This window comes from Haemorhous mexicanus, chromosome 3, assembly GCF_027477595.1.
Source record: "Haemorhous mexicanus isolate bHaeMex1 chromosome 3, bHaeMex1.pri, whole genome shotgun sequence".
Classification (NCBI taxonomy): domain Eukaryota; kingdom Metazoa; phylum Chordata; class Aves; order Passeriformes; family Fringillidae; genus Haemorhous; species Haemorhous mexicanus.
In genome coordinates this window covers 29,470,542-29,489,049 of record NC_082343.1, presented here as the reverse complement: position 1 = coordinate 29,489,049, position 18,508 = coordinate 29,470,542, and the positions used below count along the sequence as shown (strand labels likewise).

Genomic DNA, 18,508 nt, shown 5'->3' with positions numbered 1-18,508 from the left:
CAAATGTTTCCCTTTCAGGTACAATTTGAACTAGCAGAAACTACTTAACACCAGTCCATTGAGTGCTGTTGTGTTTCAGCTATGCCAGCACAGCCACTGCAGTAAAAGATGCATGTGTAGACAAGCCCTTTGAAAACTGCTGTAAAGCCTGCTTAGGTCAAAACAGCCAGGTTTCTACAGAGAAAAAAAAAAAGAAAATGTCTCTTGCAACAGCAAAGCACATAAGTACTGCTATTTTACTGCAATTTACTCAATTCAGGCGCCAGATGGTTTTTGAGAGAAGTAACAACGAGAACCATTACCAATTCTGTGCATCTGTTTGCTTTAGAGCATAGTTCTGACCAGGTTTGCTCTTCTACTAGATTTTAAATTAAATTTGAGGCCAGTGCTAACTTAGCATATGATTTTTCAGTTACTCAGAGGCACAAACTACATGACTTTATGCATTATTCATGTCACTATGTGAATCACAAGACTGTCATATACCCTTCACACTGACACTAACATGTAAGATAGCCCACTGTGACCCTCATGGCCCCAAACATCCATTTCCCTTTCCTGGTGCTAATAAAGGTTTTACATCCACAAGATTGTTTTGTTCCTTGTCCTTCAGAAAAATTCTTGGTGGTAAAATTTTAACAGGTCATCCTCTGTTCATTCAAGTTTAGACTGTTTTTATCTTAGCTGGCCACGCATATGAATTGGGAAATTATAAGACTGGTTCTTATTTAACTAGTCTGGACAGCAAGCCAAGTGCAAGACGTACAAAACAGTGAGGCCCAGGAACACTGCTGGATTCTCGCTGTCCCTCCTGTTTGCAATGGCCATAGTGACTGTAGGCAGCATAAGAAGTGTCAAGAGTTGCTGTGTAATCTACCTGCTGATCCAAACCCAGAAGAGATGGAAGTTAACATGCAGGTATCCAGGTTATCCAATGTATTAGCACTACCTTATTTCTGAGTTAGAGCTCTCATGCAAGGCTTGGATTAATCTTACTTAGGGAAAATTAAACTCACATCTCCAACTAATTTGCCTAATTTTCTTGAATATTCCTGTGTAGGCTTGCCTTTAGTCACAGTTCCTTCCCAGTTTTGCTGTGTGAGTAAATAGTTATGTTTCCTTTCCCATTTTGAGCTGTAGCCCAATGTACAACCATCAGGTTACACAGAAGCTTGGTAAGTTGATGTGTCAGCTAAGCTGTGGTAACTGTTCAAATGAAGCCTCTTAGCAACTCCAGAAGTGAACTAATCCATTCACACTTAATTTGTTATGTTTGCATAAACATTATCAGTCCTAAGCTCTATATTTTGATCCAGACACACTTTTTTTAAGGGTTCTCAATTGCTTGAGGAAATAGCTTGAAAAGACATGTAGATGTGGCACTTAGGTAGATGGTTTAGTGGGGGACTTGGCAGTGCTGGGTTAATGGTTGAACACAGTGATCTTAAAGGTCTTTTCCAACCTATGATTTTATAGTAAAAGTGATGGGTAAGTCATAGTAGAAAGGAGAACTTCAACCTTCTAATATACTGTGTGTTCAGGACAATGTAAAACTAGGTTGATCAGCTGGCTGATTAAATTATGCTTGAAGAAAAGAGGTAAAGTTTTCTGAGGATAGTTTAGCAGTCTTAACAAAAAATATGAAAATAAGCCAAATCTTTATTTCTTCCTCTGCAAAATAAGAGCGAAGGCATAGGCTAAGGAAAACTAACATAGGGAAAAAAATGCCATTTCACTGTGTACTGCAACTTGAAATCAAGATTTGTGGTAAAATTATAAGATCAACAGAAATATTTCTACTTATACTGAGGACAAGTCCTTTTCCTGATTGAGAGCATAATGACTCACTTGGTGCCCTGTGGAGGCAAACCTTTCCCTCATAAGACCAGAGGAAATGGCCTCAACTTCTACCAGGGGAGACTTGGATTGAATATTAGGAAAAATTTCTTCACTAAAAGGGTTGTCAAGCACCAGAATAGGATGCACAGGGAAGCAGCTGAACTACTGACCCTAGAGGTAGTGAAAAGACAGGTAGATGTGGCACTTAGGGAGATGCTTTAGTGGTAGACTTGGCACTGCTGGGTTAATGGTTGGACTCCATAATCTTAAAGGTCTTTTTCAACCTAAATGATTCTACAGTAAAAGTTCTGGGTAATTTGTAGTGGAAAAGGAGAGCTTTAACCTTCTAATACACTGCATTCAGTGTTCAGGAATGTAAAACTCCACAGCTCAGCTGGCTGATTGAAATATGGCTATCACACTGCTAATTAAAGCATCTGATTCTGCTGCTTTTAGGCACCTAATTCTACATTGCCTGCAATAAACAGAAGTGCAATAAAGTGTGAATAAAATCTTGAGAAAAAAAGATAAATGTAGAAAAAAAATCCACAATTAGCAGTGACAAGTCAAGGGTTTCTTTCATGGCTGAAAAGGCAGAACAAAGAGGACAATTCAGAGCAGAAATATGTACCTTCACTGTTGACAATTATTGAAGCAGTTCCAGTAGCAGCATCTGTAGTTTGACCTACAAATGCTAAGAAAGGGAAAAGTTAGAGCATGCACTAGTTCAATACATTACTTTCAACCAATAGCATGTGACGCAGTTTAATTGAATTAAATCTAAAATGAACCCATAACCTCCAGCAATTTAAAAATGCTAATTACTCTTTCATGTGCAACAATGCCAGAGAAGCTAACAACAACAAAAAGTGTTAATTTACACCCACAAAACGAAATACGAGTCCAACATTCTTTAATTTGGCTACATCTCTGCATTAGAGAAAGCATGTTATTTATACAGCCTTCTCGAGCACTCTACTCCTACTTGGAAATATTTCTTTTATCCAATGAAACAATAGAGTCAAGGCTAAAGAAAAACAAAAATACTAAAACAACCCAGCATCTCATTCTGTGTAGATTTGCATTTCAGCAGCAATATTAACTAATGCTGTGTAGGCAGTGGTGGGTTTATATGTATCCTCTTTGGATTATTATTCAGAGAAATTAACATGATGCTGGCAGCACTGTCTGTTAGAAAGATTGTTCCATGTTTCCTACTATAAGAACCTGACAGCAAATTTGTCAATGATAGGAAATTGGTAGTACCAACCAATGAAAGGAAATTGGTAGTAGAAACCAGTAGCACTGTAGTGGAAAACTGACCAAAAAGTTGAGGGTTTCTTTTTTCTTCTCTAAAAACTGTATTTGAGAAAAACCTACTATTCCATTTGAGACAAATTCTGGTGACCTTTTGTTTAAGGAGTTCTGGTGTTCTAACATTGTAGAACATGGATTTAATTCTGGGCAAAAGTGGGCTTCTTTCTCAAGATGTGCCTTTGTGGCCAGTTTAACAATCTGCTCCAATTTGAAGAAGGCAGAAAAAACACCTTACATCATGCTCATCTGGTTTTGCTGAAGTCTTGCAGGTACTTGCCCTGGAGGTACCCTTGTCTAGCTCAGTTACCAGGGTCAGAGCAGGACTTCCCTTGCAATTACAGCTTCTTTTCACCATGAATTCTGTCTGCACACTGGAGCTGAAAGCAGAGAATGTGTGTCTTGTGTACTCTCAATGCTCTTGCAGCATGAGCAGCAAGTTGCCCAGTTGAAATGCAGGAAAAGGAGCAACAGATCAATAAAGATCTAAATGGTCTGAGCAGCACTGGCAGCTGGTTTGTTGTGGAAGACAAAAACACAGGGAAAGGGGGAAATTACAAAACAGATTGGAATTGGAAAGAAAAGGGGTGTGCTGATGTGCTAGGAAACAGAAGAGCAACATGAAGACATACAACAAGGACCCAAGTTATGAGAGCTGGCAGAACTGGCATTACCCCAAGGATTTTCATCCAGTGCCCAGTATCCTAATGTACAACAACAGGGATATGCTAGAAAATTATTAAACCAGGACAAAAAGCCCATGACTGAAATAAGACCATCTTGAGAAAAAACCTCTGAGCACACTGAATCACCCTTGCCTCCAGATCTTGGAATACAAGTTAGGATCCTGGATCAACCTTATCAGCAGTATATCTTATTTTTCTCCAGAGCTGATCAATGGAGGAGGCGACAATCAAACACAGTTCTGAGATATTTTTAACTCAGCAGAAACGGGGACCTTGGACCTAAACATTCCAGCCCTTCAACTAATCTAATTAGGTATCAATGAACTGCAATATGATGGAATTTCTGAATATTTTCCCTGCACTTTTCTTTTGTTGCTATAAAGATTATTTAAAAACTTATGTTAAGATTGTAAGATCAATAATTTAAATCAGAAAACATTAAGGTTCTTTGTGGCATATGCATTTCCATGAAGTGCTATGCATTATAATTATATATATTGCTTCATTTACACGATCAAAGACACGAGGTAGGCATGCTTTGGAGACATTCAGAACTGCACACTAACAGACACTGTTTTCATGGCATCCTTGCTTGGTTTCTTGCCTAATTTGAAAGATACACAATGAATAAACCTATATATATATACACATTTGTGAACTATTTAGATGCTACACTGATAAGCATAATAAAAAGCCCACAAAATACTGATAGTTTTGTCTTTAAGGCAGGATTTGAACAATGCAGTAGATTAAGCTTGTGGCTGCACATTAAACAGAGGAGATAAATGGGATATTGAATTGCCACTTAGTGATTACTTCTGTCCATCCTTGTCCACCCCAAAGGAGACAAGGGTGGTGTAGACAAAAAAGTGATCATATAGCAGTGCACAGTAGAGAGGGAATTGGTTTTACAAAGGTAAAAGATAATAGAATATTGTGGATGCCTAATTTTCCCTTTTTCTGAAAACCTTTTAACATTGGTTTTTGTGTGTATGTGTGCTAACATCAGCTGCAGTCTCTCAAATGAGTGCATGTGTCAGTTCACAAAGCAAAGGTGAAATGTACTGCATTTACCATTGAATTTCCACTCCGTCCCTCCTGTGACAACGTGAAGTTGAGAATGAGTAATCAGAATGAATTTTTAAATTTCTCACTAGGCATTATATAATTAATGCCAGACTAAACAATTGCATAACAGCAAGTTATCTTCAGGTGACTTGCAAAGATGCAATCATCTGAGATTTCATGGCAATAACACTACATTTTATTTTTAGTGGTACAGCTGATTTCAGGAGTCCCCATATTCTCTCTCCTATTCATTCATTCCTGCCAGCTACATCAAAACAGTTATTCATAGTTCTGAATGGTAAAACATATTTAATAAGGTAAAACATATCTAATAAAGTAAAACATATCAATAAGGTAACATATCAATAAGGTAAAGCAATTATAAATCCTTCACCACCAGTTTTTGAAGTTCAAAAATAATATAAAATATTTAAAGCAATATTTTACCTGTAGAAATACCATTCTTCTTCAAATTAGCAACATAATCATTGCCAAAGGAATCACTCCCAACCTATACAAAAAATAAAATAATGGGTTTTCTTTAAGAAAGGTGAGAGGATATATAGACCATCTTTACACAACCAAATGCTCTATTGTGATTTAAATACAACACTTTAAGTCTTTAGAAGCCCTTTGCCTTATTAATCAACAAAAAAGAAATTAAGAAATTATGGTAAAAATGTATTAATAGTATTAGCAAACAATAAGAACAGTGTTCTGCAGTTCTCTCCTGGTCTATTGCAAACACCCATGTTGCAATATTCAAGTTTCATCCTTGTACAAACCCTGTGCTTCTCTGACACCGAAACCTCTGGGGATTTTAAAATCTGGACATGTACTGAATCTTTCAGCTTTGAATTGAAAGCATTGGCATTAATTCTGGTGTCCTTCTTAATTGCAGTTTGTATTTTGAATTTTTTACCTCAAGTTTCCTTGGTGGAAAAATATCAAACTGTGTCTATGGGACAGAAAGCGATGATAAATCCAGCATCACTAATTTCTGAAATTCTCAGTACTAACTGTACTGTTTAGAAATTCAACATTTTTTGTCTACATTATCCAGCAACAGCAGATCAAGTTGAGTTAGGGAGTGAGGCTACAGTCTATTGTTTTTTAATAGCAACTTAAAAAGCTTGTAATTTCAGTTCCATTAATCTTTTTAGCTGAAAACAATTCTGCCTGCTGTTTATTCAAGCTAATATAAACTTCTTTTTGTTACAATACACAAGCTGAACAAAGGAGATGAGGTACATGGAGCAAAAAATTAGTTTAATTTGCTTAATATCATGTGAGCATTTAAAATATATGTATAAAGCCAACAAAGGTTTTGAGTCACCACTCCTAGCCTGTCTTCAGCATGCATAGCATGTGTTCCCAATTCCAAGACTGAATTGTGTAGCTGAGCAGTGTCAAAACCTAACCTATGCTACAGAAATATTTTTGCAACAGATAAAAAGAAGTATCTTTCAGGTTAGAAGCCAAATCGAGATCCTGGTGGTGGGTCTAGAGGAGTCCTAACCAATTACCTATCTTCTCATAAAACAACACTATGTAGCTAATGGTGTACTTCAGTTACTAGAAGCATAAAGCAGCTGCCTCTACTGGCTGTTGTTAAAAATTTGTCTATTTATGAGTTCAGAAAGCTGAGAAGGCCTGAGTACCAGCTAGTGATCACAAGAATCGAACACTTTGATTCACAATTCTGAATTTTAGTGTCACAGATGGATGATCCTTCTTCTGACGTATTTGATTGCATAACCATGATTTGAAATGTCCATTTCCTACATCATCTATAAGGTTTTTTTCTAAAGCATTATTAAGGATAGTCCCCTCTTTCAGAAAAGGAGGACAGCAATTAAGGTCAGAATAGTCTAACCAGATGGAACATTGGTCTAGTACATGGAAAAAGAAACCCAAACAACCCAACATTTTCCTGGGTCACTGTGTTAGTCATTGTTTTCATATTAGAGTATATTTGTACTTCTGACTACTCCCAGTTTGCCAGACAGGGCGGGTTGTCAGAAGCTGCCTCTTCTGACTGCTTCAGGCTGGATGACTGCAGCCTTCTGCAATTTAAACCTGAGCTGTGCTCACCTCTGCACCCTAACAACTGTGCTCTGATGGTATCACCTTCTCCCTCCCTTGCTACTATGATTCTTCTACAACAAATCTCACAATCTGCTCAGTTAATTCAGCGACAAAATATTTCATAACCCCCTTCCAGAAGCTCAGCTGAAACTTCCTTCCTTCAGCTCTGGATCCTGCATGACTGACAGACAGGCATCCCTTACTTTTCAACTGTCAAAGCAGCTGAGATCAGCCCTGGTACTTTTGCTCGCAGTAAGACATTCCAGGGCTGGAGGGAAGCCCTCCAAGGGGTGTCCATGGAGGTCACTTTCCTCTGGAGACTTTTTTCCATGTTAGTTCATCAGTATCCAACCCAGTTAATCCTAGTGCATTTGAAGGACTTTATTTTTCCATTCAGGCTTTACCCCCAAGGAAGACAAGAGTATTGGGCATTATACTCAGTTTAGATTAAAGGCATATTTACTGACCATGTCAAATTATATAACATTGTTTTAAATATTTTCTGCTTTTGCACAGACTCTCCTAGATGGACTACTGGATAAAGAGAAAAATAGATGTCTCAGTCTGAAGACCACAGAACACTGTTAAGAGCTGAAATAGCATTTCTTCTTTCTTGAATTCTTAACAACAAAAGCCATTTTTACAAGCATTATTGTCACACAGTTTGCATATCAGAATAAGTGGAATTACATCAGTATTTTTCAGCCTGGGTTTTCCCTGCTTATGATCATGTTTTCCACATGAAGCTAGGGAGCTAGCTGGCATCATAGCAACTAGAATTCTAGCAGCTTAAGAATCAAACTCATCTCTACCTGAAAATAATTTACAACAAAAAGCATGTACCTCTTGATAATTTTTATTTATTTTATATTTTGTTTTTTATTTCGAGTGTTTAATCTTTTTTGTCATTAGGGAATTAAACAGGTACTAAAGACAAGCATAAGACAGTAACACAAAAGGAAAAAAACAATTGAAGATACCCATCATACTCTGCCCTGCATGTGAGATACAGCTATACTCACACAATGAAGTGAGAATTTAGCCAATAGCACTTTAACTTAAATTTGGCTTATGGATCATTTAAAAAGACTACACAACATGGTAATACAACTCTGTTTCTAGGTAGGAAACAAATGCAGCCATGGCTTAAACAGAATTTAGTATATGCAATATCAGCAATGTCCAGTGAAGATCATTCCAAATTGTTTGTCAGAAGTAAAGGAGGACATTTTTCAGCACGTACAATGTCTTTTAGACCAATGTCCTTCCACCATCTTATTCTAGGATGCCAAACAGATTTTTTTGGGATTGCTCACGACAAAACGAAAGAAAATAGTTAGGGGAGTTTGAAATCCCTCTAGAACACTTATTTTTTCAGTACTGCCACAGTGTTCTTGTATGAACCTGAGCAATTAATTTATTTGCTTAGATCCTTTAGTACCCTGAAAGGAATGCTTTACATTTCTCTGTAACTATTCCATCAGTACATTGTTTTACAGGACGGAGCAAATTGACTGCTACTGTGACACACATGAATAACTCAGAGTAATAGTGGCCATTTGCAGAGACATCCAGGCAGGAAACAGAACACTACTTGCACTTCCACTACTGAAACTCAATTTTTTAACATTTTTTACAATTTTTACATTGAATTCCACAGCACTCTGTGGCATCTCTAGTCATAACAATAAGTCATTATAATTCTCTCTCTTTCAAACCCTCACCAAACACTGGCTCTTCTGTTTTAAAGCTCTGAGGTATGAAGAATTCCTTGTCACTTGATCTGAGATGTCTACCTCCAGTCTTGTTGAGGACATCTTCTAAATTACACTGCTGCTAAGAGGATGCCACACACCAACAGAACATCCCTTTAGTATTAATACTGATTCTATTTTCTTAACTTCAGATTTTAGAAGTAATTTTTGCATCCACACTAGACAAAATATGTTGGGAAATATGACAAAAACAGAAGCATGTAACTGAGCACAGAGAATGTGTGTGAGGGGCAGTCCAGCCTAAAGAACCACCAAATACTTCAGATTACTTGTTGCAGTAAAAATCATTTAATTGTAGAAGCTCATTATTGCCAGATTCTTCTTAATTTATTAAGGAAGAAATTTTATATCTCATTAACCTATGCAGATATAAGACTGTATATGAGACTTCTATGAGACAGTATTTTGTGAGGCTATAAAGTGCAATTTTTAAAAAGTAAATAACAACTTTCAAAATTAAAAAAATAGAAAATGCTAACATTTTCTCCAACAAATACACAACAGAAAAAAAGAGAAAACAAGAGAAGGAGACAGACGGACAGACAGTAAGAAAGATGGAAAGACAGAAAGACAGAAAGAAGAATGGGTTTTAATGAAATAACAGAAATATGTTTTTGAAAATACTTAGAAAACATAGTAGCGATTAAATTTTATTATGCATGTGTATGTTTCCATTGCACTGAGCAAAGGGCTAGATCACTGAAAAAAATAAAGCAAAATTCACACTTGCAATGGAAAAAAACCCTTTAACATTTAGCAGGAAATGTTAGAAGGGAATTCACTGCCAGTTCATCTTGTACTTGAATCTGATCATTCTTGAATGCAAAGATGATCAAATATACACAATATGACAGAAGTGCAAACATTGCCAAAGAAACCAACCCCACACTGTGGAACAACTAGTGATAATAACTCACAGAAATGCTTTCAGGTGTAATTTAAATTTATAGCCAACATTGTTTAGTCTAAATATTGAATTGAAAGAACAGTGTGGAAGACTTCCTTGAGATGTTTGCAGTACTTCTCAAAAATCCTTGACAGACAATGATCCAACAAATTTAGCATCCTCCCCAGCTATGGCAAAAAACAAAGTATGTCCAGTCAATTTGAAGTTTCATCTACAGTTAGCACTGGATAGACAATGAAGACTACAGAGAGAAAAAATTTGATATTAACCGTAGTAATGATCACTCAAAAGTTATAATGTTTAATGACAAAAATCAAAGAAAAGCATTGTAAGAATATAGCATCTGACAAGTTGAATCAGCCCAATGGTCCGTGAGCACGTCTTTAGAGCTGCAGTACATCAGATGTTTCAGAAAAGTAGGCAAAAATATCCCATAGCACACAAAGGTGCTAGAATTTGGATATGATCACCTTATCTTAACCTCAAGTAATGAGATAATGATTCAACCCTCAAAGCACTTTTACATTCCTTCTCAAATTTGTCACTGGCTTGTGAGTGTCTGATTTTCAATCATCTACAAAGTAAATTTCAGAGCGACCATAGCTTCTAGCACCTGAATGCCATCAATGAAGTGCTGATAGCTGTAACAGTGGGGAACATAAAAAGGAAGGCCTAATCAAGATTTCTTAAATTTTGAACATGTCTAACTCTTCCCAATTCTCTTTTCCATGGTATTTCAACCTAAGTTTTGCAATCCTTCTCTACACGCAATTTCTGTCAGATCTGTAGCCAACTAGTCTTTGGTTCTGGCACTGTTCTTAAACAGCCTCCTCCATGCTTAAATTTATAGCTGAAATAAGAAAAAGAAAAGAGAATTAGAGAGAGATTTTAAAAAGCTAAAAGCATACCAAAAGCTTTTTGTTAAGTGACCAAAAGGTTTACTGGAATTTGCAGGAACATTCAGTTCAGCTGTAATTGAAGAACAAGTCAGTACTTACCTTGCAGATCAGTGAGGTCTTGGCCCCAAGTCGAGCAGACTGGACACACTGGTTGGCTCCTTTCCCACCAAAACCAACAAAAAACTTCTGTCCAAGGATAGTTTCTCCAGCTTTTGGCAATCGCGTAGTAAGGCTATTCCGATTTAAAGCAATATTTACATACATTAGTGACTGAAGGCAACAAGCATCTTCAATATAAGAGTTACATCCTTATAATCCTAAATGGCTCAACAGTCGGCCAATAAGAAGGAAAAATACTCAAAAGACCTTTTAGGGCTCTACTCCACATCCCACTAGTTTAAGTTTATTCCTTATGTGCCACACAATCAAGTTTCTTGTCCTCTCAAGAGAAGGACTGCATTTCTTTTGTTCATGTTTCATGTTTCTACAGAAGTTGCACCTAATCCCTGACTGGGATTCTCCACTGCTAACTTAATCCAGATAAACCATAAATCTATAGGTCTCACTGTTCATCGGGTTTTTTTACAGTAACATTAGGCTGAAGTTTACACATAGTTCATTTAATTCCATTACATGTAATTATACCTTTCTAAATTATCCTTAAGTAATTTTTCCCTCTGTTGGTGTTCACACCCCTAAGAATTGTAATTGTTACCAAAACCTGCCTCTCCTCTGCTGTTATGCAGGCACACTGCACATATTTAAGATTTTTCTTTTTTAAGTTTTTCTCTTACAAATCAAGCTTTACAACTTCTCAGCATTTTGTTTTTTCCTTGAATGCAGTCCAATCACATTTACATCCCACTGCGGATGGGTGCCCAGAACCAGATGCATTAATACAAGCCGAAAGCCATAGAGAGTGTATTCCGGTTTCATTTCCATTTTGGAAAAACACAAAACAAAACTGCAGTTTTGTTAACCCTACCAGATGCTTTGCTATCTCAAACAAAAGTTGAAAAGAGTAAAAGACACCACTGAGACTGTGGGGTAGAATTTCTCAGAATGCAAAGACTACCTGACTTTTGTAATTTCTATTAAAATACGTAACCCAAAGATCCATTTTCAACACTCAGATAACCAAAATTTCTGCCTTCTCAAGGCATGCATTTCAGATACCAGGCCTAAAAATGTAATTTTTAAATGTCTTTCGCTACAAACAAGTTCACAACACATGGAAAGGGAAGGCATTCTATGATGTACTAACAACCTGCTCAGTCAACAACAGTTACCTCAGACAGTTTCCAGAAGTCTGCAGGGGGAATGGAAGTCTGAAAGAATGCAGAAGAATCCACCCTAATGATGAAGAGATTAACTTCATCTCTGTTTGTCAATTTATAACATCATTTTACCAATAAATCTCACAGCAGCTTCAAAATTCAAAACCTGAATTCTGGGCTCCTCAGGACAAGAGGGACGTAGAGCCCCTGGAGCAGGTCCTGCCAAGGGTAACAAAGGTGATCAAGGGACTGGAACATCTCACGTGTGAGGAAAGGCTGAGGGAGCTGGGCCTGGTCAGTCGTGAGAAGAGATGCCAGAGAGGGAACCTCTTCAAAGTTTATCAGTATCTGAAGGGAGAGTGCCAGGAGGATGGAGCCAGACTCTGCTCAGTGGTGCAGAGCAATAGGACAGGAGGCAATGGGCAGAAACTGATGCCCAGAAAGTTCCCAACTGAACATGAGGAAGAACTTCTTTACTGTGTGGGTGACTGAACCCAGAAAGTCTCCCTCACTGGAGATATTCAAGAAATGTTTGGATGCAATGTGCTACGTCCTCTAGGATGACCCTGCTTGAACAGGGAGCTCAGAACAGATGATCTACTGTGGTCACTTCTAACTTCAACTATTCTGTGACTCTTTGAAAAGTGCCAGCCTTCCAATTCAGAATAAAAGGTTAGATAATACAAGAAATTATTCACTGTGGGGGTGGTGAGACACTAGAACAAGTTGCCCAGGGAGGTTGTGGATGACCCAGCTCTGGCAGTGTTCAAGGCTAGGTTGGATACAGGCTAGGTCTAATGGGAAGTGTGCCTGCTTATGGCAGAAGAGGTTGTGACTGGATGTTCTTTAAAGTTCGTTTCAACCCTGAATGTTCTATGATTCTATGCTTCTGCACTAGGCAATCACTACAGATTGTTTTTTGAAAGGCTATGAAGAATGTGTATATTACTTTTTGAGCTTATGCTGCACCTTCTGGGGCATATGGGTGTTTGCAGAATCTTACAGAACTAATGACAGAGCACAGTCTAATTTACTGAAAATTCTCAGGCAAAAGCAAACATGTTTTTTCTCCCTCTAATTTTCAATTTCTTCAGTCCAAAGGTTTAGGATCAGTAGAAAGTCAAGAAAACCTAAAATGAAACTAGCAAAGTCAAACAAGTCCCAGACTCCCAGAAATTAAGATTTTGGCTTTGAAGGAGTTGCTACAGGTCTGTGTTTCATCAGTAGTTGTAGTTTCCAGAGAGATGCAGGTAGGGATGCAGCCACACCAACAGAGACACGCACTAACACAGCACGCCACATTTTAGGATAGCATACACAGTCACCAGGTTTCTTCTGTGTGGGAGGCCACAGATAAACCCCGAAGAGTCACACATACAGCTCAGAGCACTCATTTCCAGAGATTCAGAGCCAGGAACATTTTGTTAGGAAATGTTTAAAATCATTTTCAATAAAAACACAAAAGCTTTTTTTAAAATACACTTATTACCTTATATATATATATATCTATATATTTATATCTATATCTATATCTATATCTATATATCTATATCTATATCTATATCTATATCTATATCTATATCTATATCTATATATCTCCAGGAAATTGTTTCCAACAATGAGTAACTGTAGCTTCTCAGAGAAAAAGGTGCAACAATAAAGAGTATTGATAAATAGTAAAACATAAACAATACTCCTTAATGGTAACATCTGCAATTTATCACCATTTCCACCACTGGAAGCCAAAGTAGAGACAGTTGTGGACCACAGAATGAAGCCACAAGACTCAGCTGAGGAAGCTCCTCTTCAGCTACTGCCAGGGTACTTGCACATACACCTCTAAAATTAGGCGCCATTCAGTAAGGAAAGATGTTTCACCCAGCCTTGGTAATAAGAACAAACAGCAGCTCTTGTATCGTTCCTTTCATCCACACATCTCACTACACCTTAAAAAGCAGAACAACATAATTATTCCTGTTTTGCAGGTATGGAACTTAGTCAATGCATTTTGCCTTTTCATGCCTTGGGTCAGTCAAGAAGCCAGGGGCAAAACCAAAAGGAGAGATCAGCTTAATCCACCAGCTCACACTGTCTTCTCATTTAAATTCTGAAGTATGAAAATGGCATCAATTCTCAATTCATTTTCTTCCTTAGGCTGTTTTTTTTAGAGATTATAGCTTATTCTAAATAGAATTTGCTTCCATAAAAAGTCAATATATTTTTAAGCAAAGATTACAAATTTTCGTGATTCCAGCACACATCTCCTAATAGCGCTGCTCAGAGTTCATATTCAAGTATGTTCAACCATAAATATTGTTGTTTTAACAGTGGCCAGACTATGACTTGATTCTTTTCTCTTTTATGTTGGCATCAACATGCAACTCTAGTGGAAGCATCATAATTTCACTGGTGAAAAAACAGGCTTGGTGAGATGAGAATTTTGGTCTCAGTGTTTCAAGTAGCATGGCATAACAACTGACTGTGAGGTTCCAACAGCTTGTGGAAGACAGGGAATGATCTTTTTTATTGCTTTGATGGAAAGGTACAAGGCAAAGGGCAAAGGATCACGTGCAAGTGTGATTTATAACTGCTCAATTTTTAAAACAAGCTAAAACAGACCAAGCAAGAACACATAGCAACTTCCTATAGATCTCTACAAACAAACCTTCACCATATTTCATTTTAGGCATGATTGCCAATCATTCCAGACCAATTCTCCACTTCAGAAGCCCATTCTTGTTTTCCATATGAAACAAATTTGAATATATATACTAATCTATATATCTGATCTGATATCTGTACTGATCTATATAGGCAGTTTTAACTTTCACTGAAACCAGTACTCCTGAAATAGGTTTGTTTGCTAATATAATGGTATTCTCTCATAATTTAATTCTGCAACTATACTAACTTTTGATTCACATCAGACAATTTTAATGAGCATTTCAGGCTTCTTTTATGAGCAGGCAGTGATGACTAATCTGTATGATTAAGAAACCCTATAAATTCTTGGCTTATTCATGGTGTCACAAAGAATACCCAAAATAGCCTAAAAAGTGATGAAACAGCTAATGTTACTCCAAAACTAGGCTAAGTAAGTTAATTAGAAAAAATGTCACATGGGCATTCAGAATTGTTACATAAAATGTTTTGCAAAGCCATTTACAACTCCTGACGTAATTTGAAAACACTGACCTGAAAAACCCAATACAAGTTACTATTCAACAGACTCCTCCTTGATTACACGACAAATTCTGCTCACCTTTGAGAGGACAAATGGTGCAAAGGTTACTGAGCTCTTGTGTCTTATGAACAATCAGAAACTGAACTTGAAAGCTCATAATACATTCTAAGTAAAATAAAATCACTGCATGTTCTGCAAATTGTGCACGGTACAACTGAATCGTATTTATAGAGGAAAGTTCAGACTGAAACATCTTGAATTACTTTGGACATTACAAACAAGGAATATCCTCACTCATAATTTCAAATGAGTTGTTACAAAACAGTATTTAAATGTAAAGCACACAGGAATGCTGCCCACATTTGTTTGTGACAAATGAAGAATCTTACATACGCTTATGCTTCAGAGGTTTGGGATGAATAAAGGCACAGACATAAGTATTCTACCACTGCACTAACTTCAACCCGCTCTTCCAGCAAGCTCCCATAGAGGCTAGAGCTGACTAGCATTTGTATTTAAGGGCAGACATCCTTTTGGAGGGATGGCATTAAAACCAGAGCAGAACCCTCTACTATAGTGTTGGAGCACTGAATCAGAGCTGGAAGCACAATGTACTGAGTCATTAGCGCACCTTTCCTGATATTCTGGGTTTTCTCAAAAAGTTCCCCTCTAAGCATGTGACTAGATCACATACAGAGATAGAAAGTATGAAAAAGGGGAAAGGGAGAGATGCATATTAAGCAGAATTTGCATAAATTAATCCTGAAATTAATCATGGTTTGCTTCTGATTCTTCACACCTAACCACTGTTTGTTCATTGTTTTCAACATGTGAAAACTAAAAAGATGTATTATTATTGTCAGCTTTAACTGATGTGAAGCCATGCCTTCTTCTCACAGCATTTCCCCACTATTTCTCTAGCACTGCTTTTATTGCTTACAGAGCTTCCTAATTCAAAATATTTTTCTTCAAAGGGTCATTTTCATTTGGATCAGTGCATTCAGCCAGCTCATTATCCAGCAGCCAAGGTGGGCCTGTGAAGGGAGGAGCAGGAGAGCCTCTGCTGGCAGCAGTACAGCCAGACTGCCCTGAGCCAAAGCTGGAACTTGCACTTGATACTGCTTTGTGCTGGAAACACTTAATGATCTGCTGCTAAGGTTTGCTGAACTAGTACAGTATGCTTAGCTTGTTAGATATATGGAAAAGCAGAGAGTGTCAGTATGTTGCAGAGAATGGCATGCATGAGAAAGGAAAATAGCAAAGCACGTGAATATTTTTCTCTAAAAATGCCCAACAATATTCTCATTGGGCAACTCAGAGGGGAAGTGAATTTCTACATTAGATTAAATATCACTAAAAATGCTTAAAATTACTGTTATTTAAATAGTATCAAAAGAAACATTCAGATTTCTTTAATTCCTGAAGAGAGGTGAAGATGATCGGGGTAGAAAAATAGCAGCAGAAATACCAGATTTAAAACTGACTTAATAAAAAGTAATATAATGTAAAGCTCTAGAATTTAGCTTTGATTCTGTTCTCTTTGAATCACTGAACAAAACTTGCTTTCTCCACTCCTGGGAATTCCCTAGAATGGGGAAAATCCCAGTGAGATTAGAGTAGGTGTAACTAGCCACTGTCTAGTACATACAATTTACTGGCCTTTCATGATTCTCACAACTGAACAAATACAAAGGAGAGAACAGTTCTTGCCTCCAACATGATACAACATTGTGGTGAAAAAGTCTCAGACCTCTTTTGGATTTGGCTTAACATTTTGGTTTAGCCTTGGTCTGTTTTGTCTAGCTTCATTTTGAAGATTTGAACATGTGCTGTGGGAAAGTATCCATAACATGGAGACAAAAAGACCACACTCTTTTCAAAATCTGATATTCTTGACTCATTTATGCTTTGACCCCTTTTAATCATCCATTAAAATATCTTATTGGGAGGTAGAAAACTTCCAAGATTTCTAAAGAGATTACCTCAGGAATTTAGTTAACTAGACCTTGGTTTAAGCATGGGGCAATCTGGTTCTAGGTTTATAGACTTCCTTCAGACCTTTAACGACTGACAAAACCCTAAAAATCATAGCAAATCTCTACATTTTTTTTCCTTCTATGTTCCTGAACATTACAAGATTTTCTTTTAAAAAACCTCAAAAGTTTTCAGACAATTCAAACCCTTGCCAATTGCTTGGATGTTTGATGGTCTGAGTTCTCTCTATAGCCCACAGAGATAAACACTATAGAAGCACTACCCAAGCTGGTATCAGGCACAATAACTGACACTTACAGAGGAGTCCCTCTGCAGCACAGTGAGATGCAAAAGCTTTACACCATCATCCATTTAAATCTGTTTGATTTTACATCAAAAAACATTTATCACCACAACACAAACAAGTGAATGATAAACTGGTGCAAAGCCACAGGAATCTTTTCAATGAGCTTTGCCATCAGGGAAAATATGTATTTTATGAAACAGAAATATATACAAACAACAGATAAATATACAAACTGTTTATATGAGCACATTAATAGATATATAGATATATATAAATAGACAAACTGGTTTGCAGATCTCATTACTGAGTGGGTTAACAGCTGAAGTGGCACAACTGTAGAAAATCTCTAGCAAGGGAGAAAATTAAATTAATGGCTGTGACTACATGTACAAGGGCCACAAGAGTTATATCTTCTTATATGTACCATCATAGCTTCAATTGAAAAAGACCAAAACTTATAACATATAGAATGAGAACAGCTGTCCACAGGTCTTCAAGAACTTCAATGAATAATTTTGTTGACCCTTTGTGCCGAATCCGATTTTACCCTCCTAGATATTAAAAGGTGAAGCAAATAGAAAGGCATTCAGATGAATGCCCTGAAGCATTTATGGTAGTACACTGTATTGCATTTCAGGGAAATTATGGTATTACTAAGACATTAATTTCCTAAATTATGTTATGAATATGAAAACTTCAACACAAAGAATTTTTTTTTTTTTACTAATTACCAAAAAGCTTTCTCATGGAACAACAAACCTGTAACATTTCCTGACATCACTAGCATTTAAATCTGGGGAAAAGGTGGAACAACATTGATGAGTTAATAATGTGTGGAATGTTTAATTCTAAAGCTGAAGCTCTAAAGAGACTTAAAAACGCGAATAAATCTATCTTCAGATATTTAAGTCTGAGCAAACATTCCATCATTCTTACCAAACATCTGTTTTGTATTTAAGAAAGATTGTAGAAATTTTCAGAATTGCTACTCTCTAGCTTTATTTGCCTCCCACGTTGTTCTTCATTGATGTCTCTCGATTACATTATTTTTGGAATGGCAGTTACATAATTATTTTCAATGCAATCTGACAGTAATGTTAGAATAGACTGTCTCTGAAACAGGCTGTGCTCACCCAGAACTGAAGTAGGCTGCCTACAGTTCCTGTGCCGAACAGAACACTGTAGCATGA

The 18,508-nt window shown here is 37.1% G+C and overlaps 1 protein-coding gene across 1 annotated transcript in view; it reads right to left on the bottom strand.

Moving 5' to 3' along the window:
- Positions 1 to 18,508, bottom strand: part of RBKS (ribokinase) — a 74,145-nt gene that overhangs the window by 43,542 nt on the left and 12,095 nt on the right. Inside the window, exons 2-4 of the mRNA XM_059841231.1 lie at positions 10,676 to 10,808; positions 5,355 to 5,418; positions 2,471 to 2,533 (exon numbers count right to left, since the gene is read on the bottom strand). Of these exons, the coding sequence (XP_059697214.1) occupies positions 2,471 to 2,533; positions 5,355 to 5,418; positions 10,676 to 10,808 (260 nt within the window). The remainder of the gene's footprint in view (positions 1 to 2,470; positions 2,534 to 5,354; positions 5,419 to 10,675; positions 10,809 to 18,508) is intronic.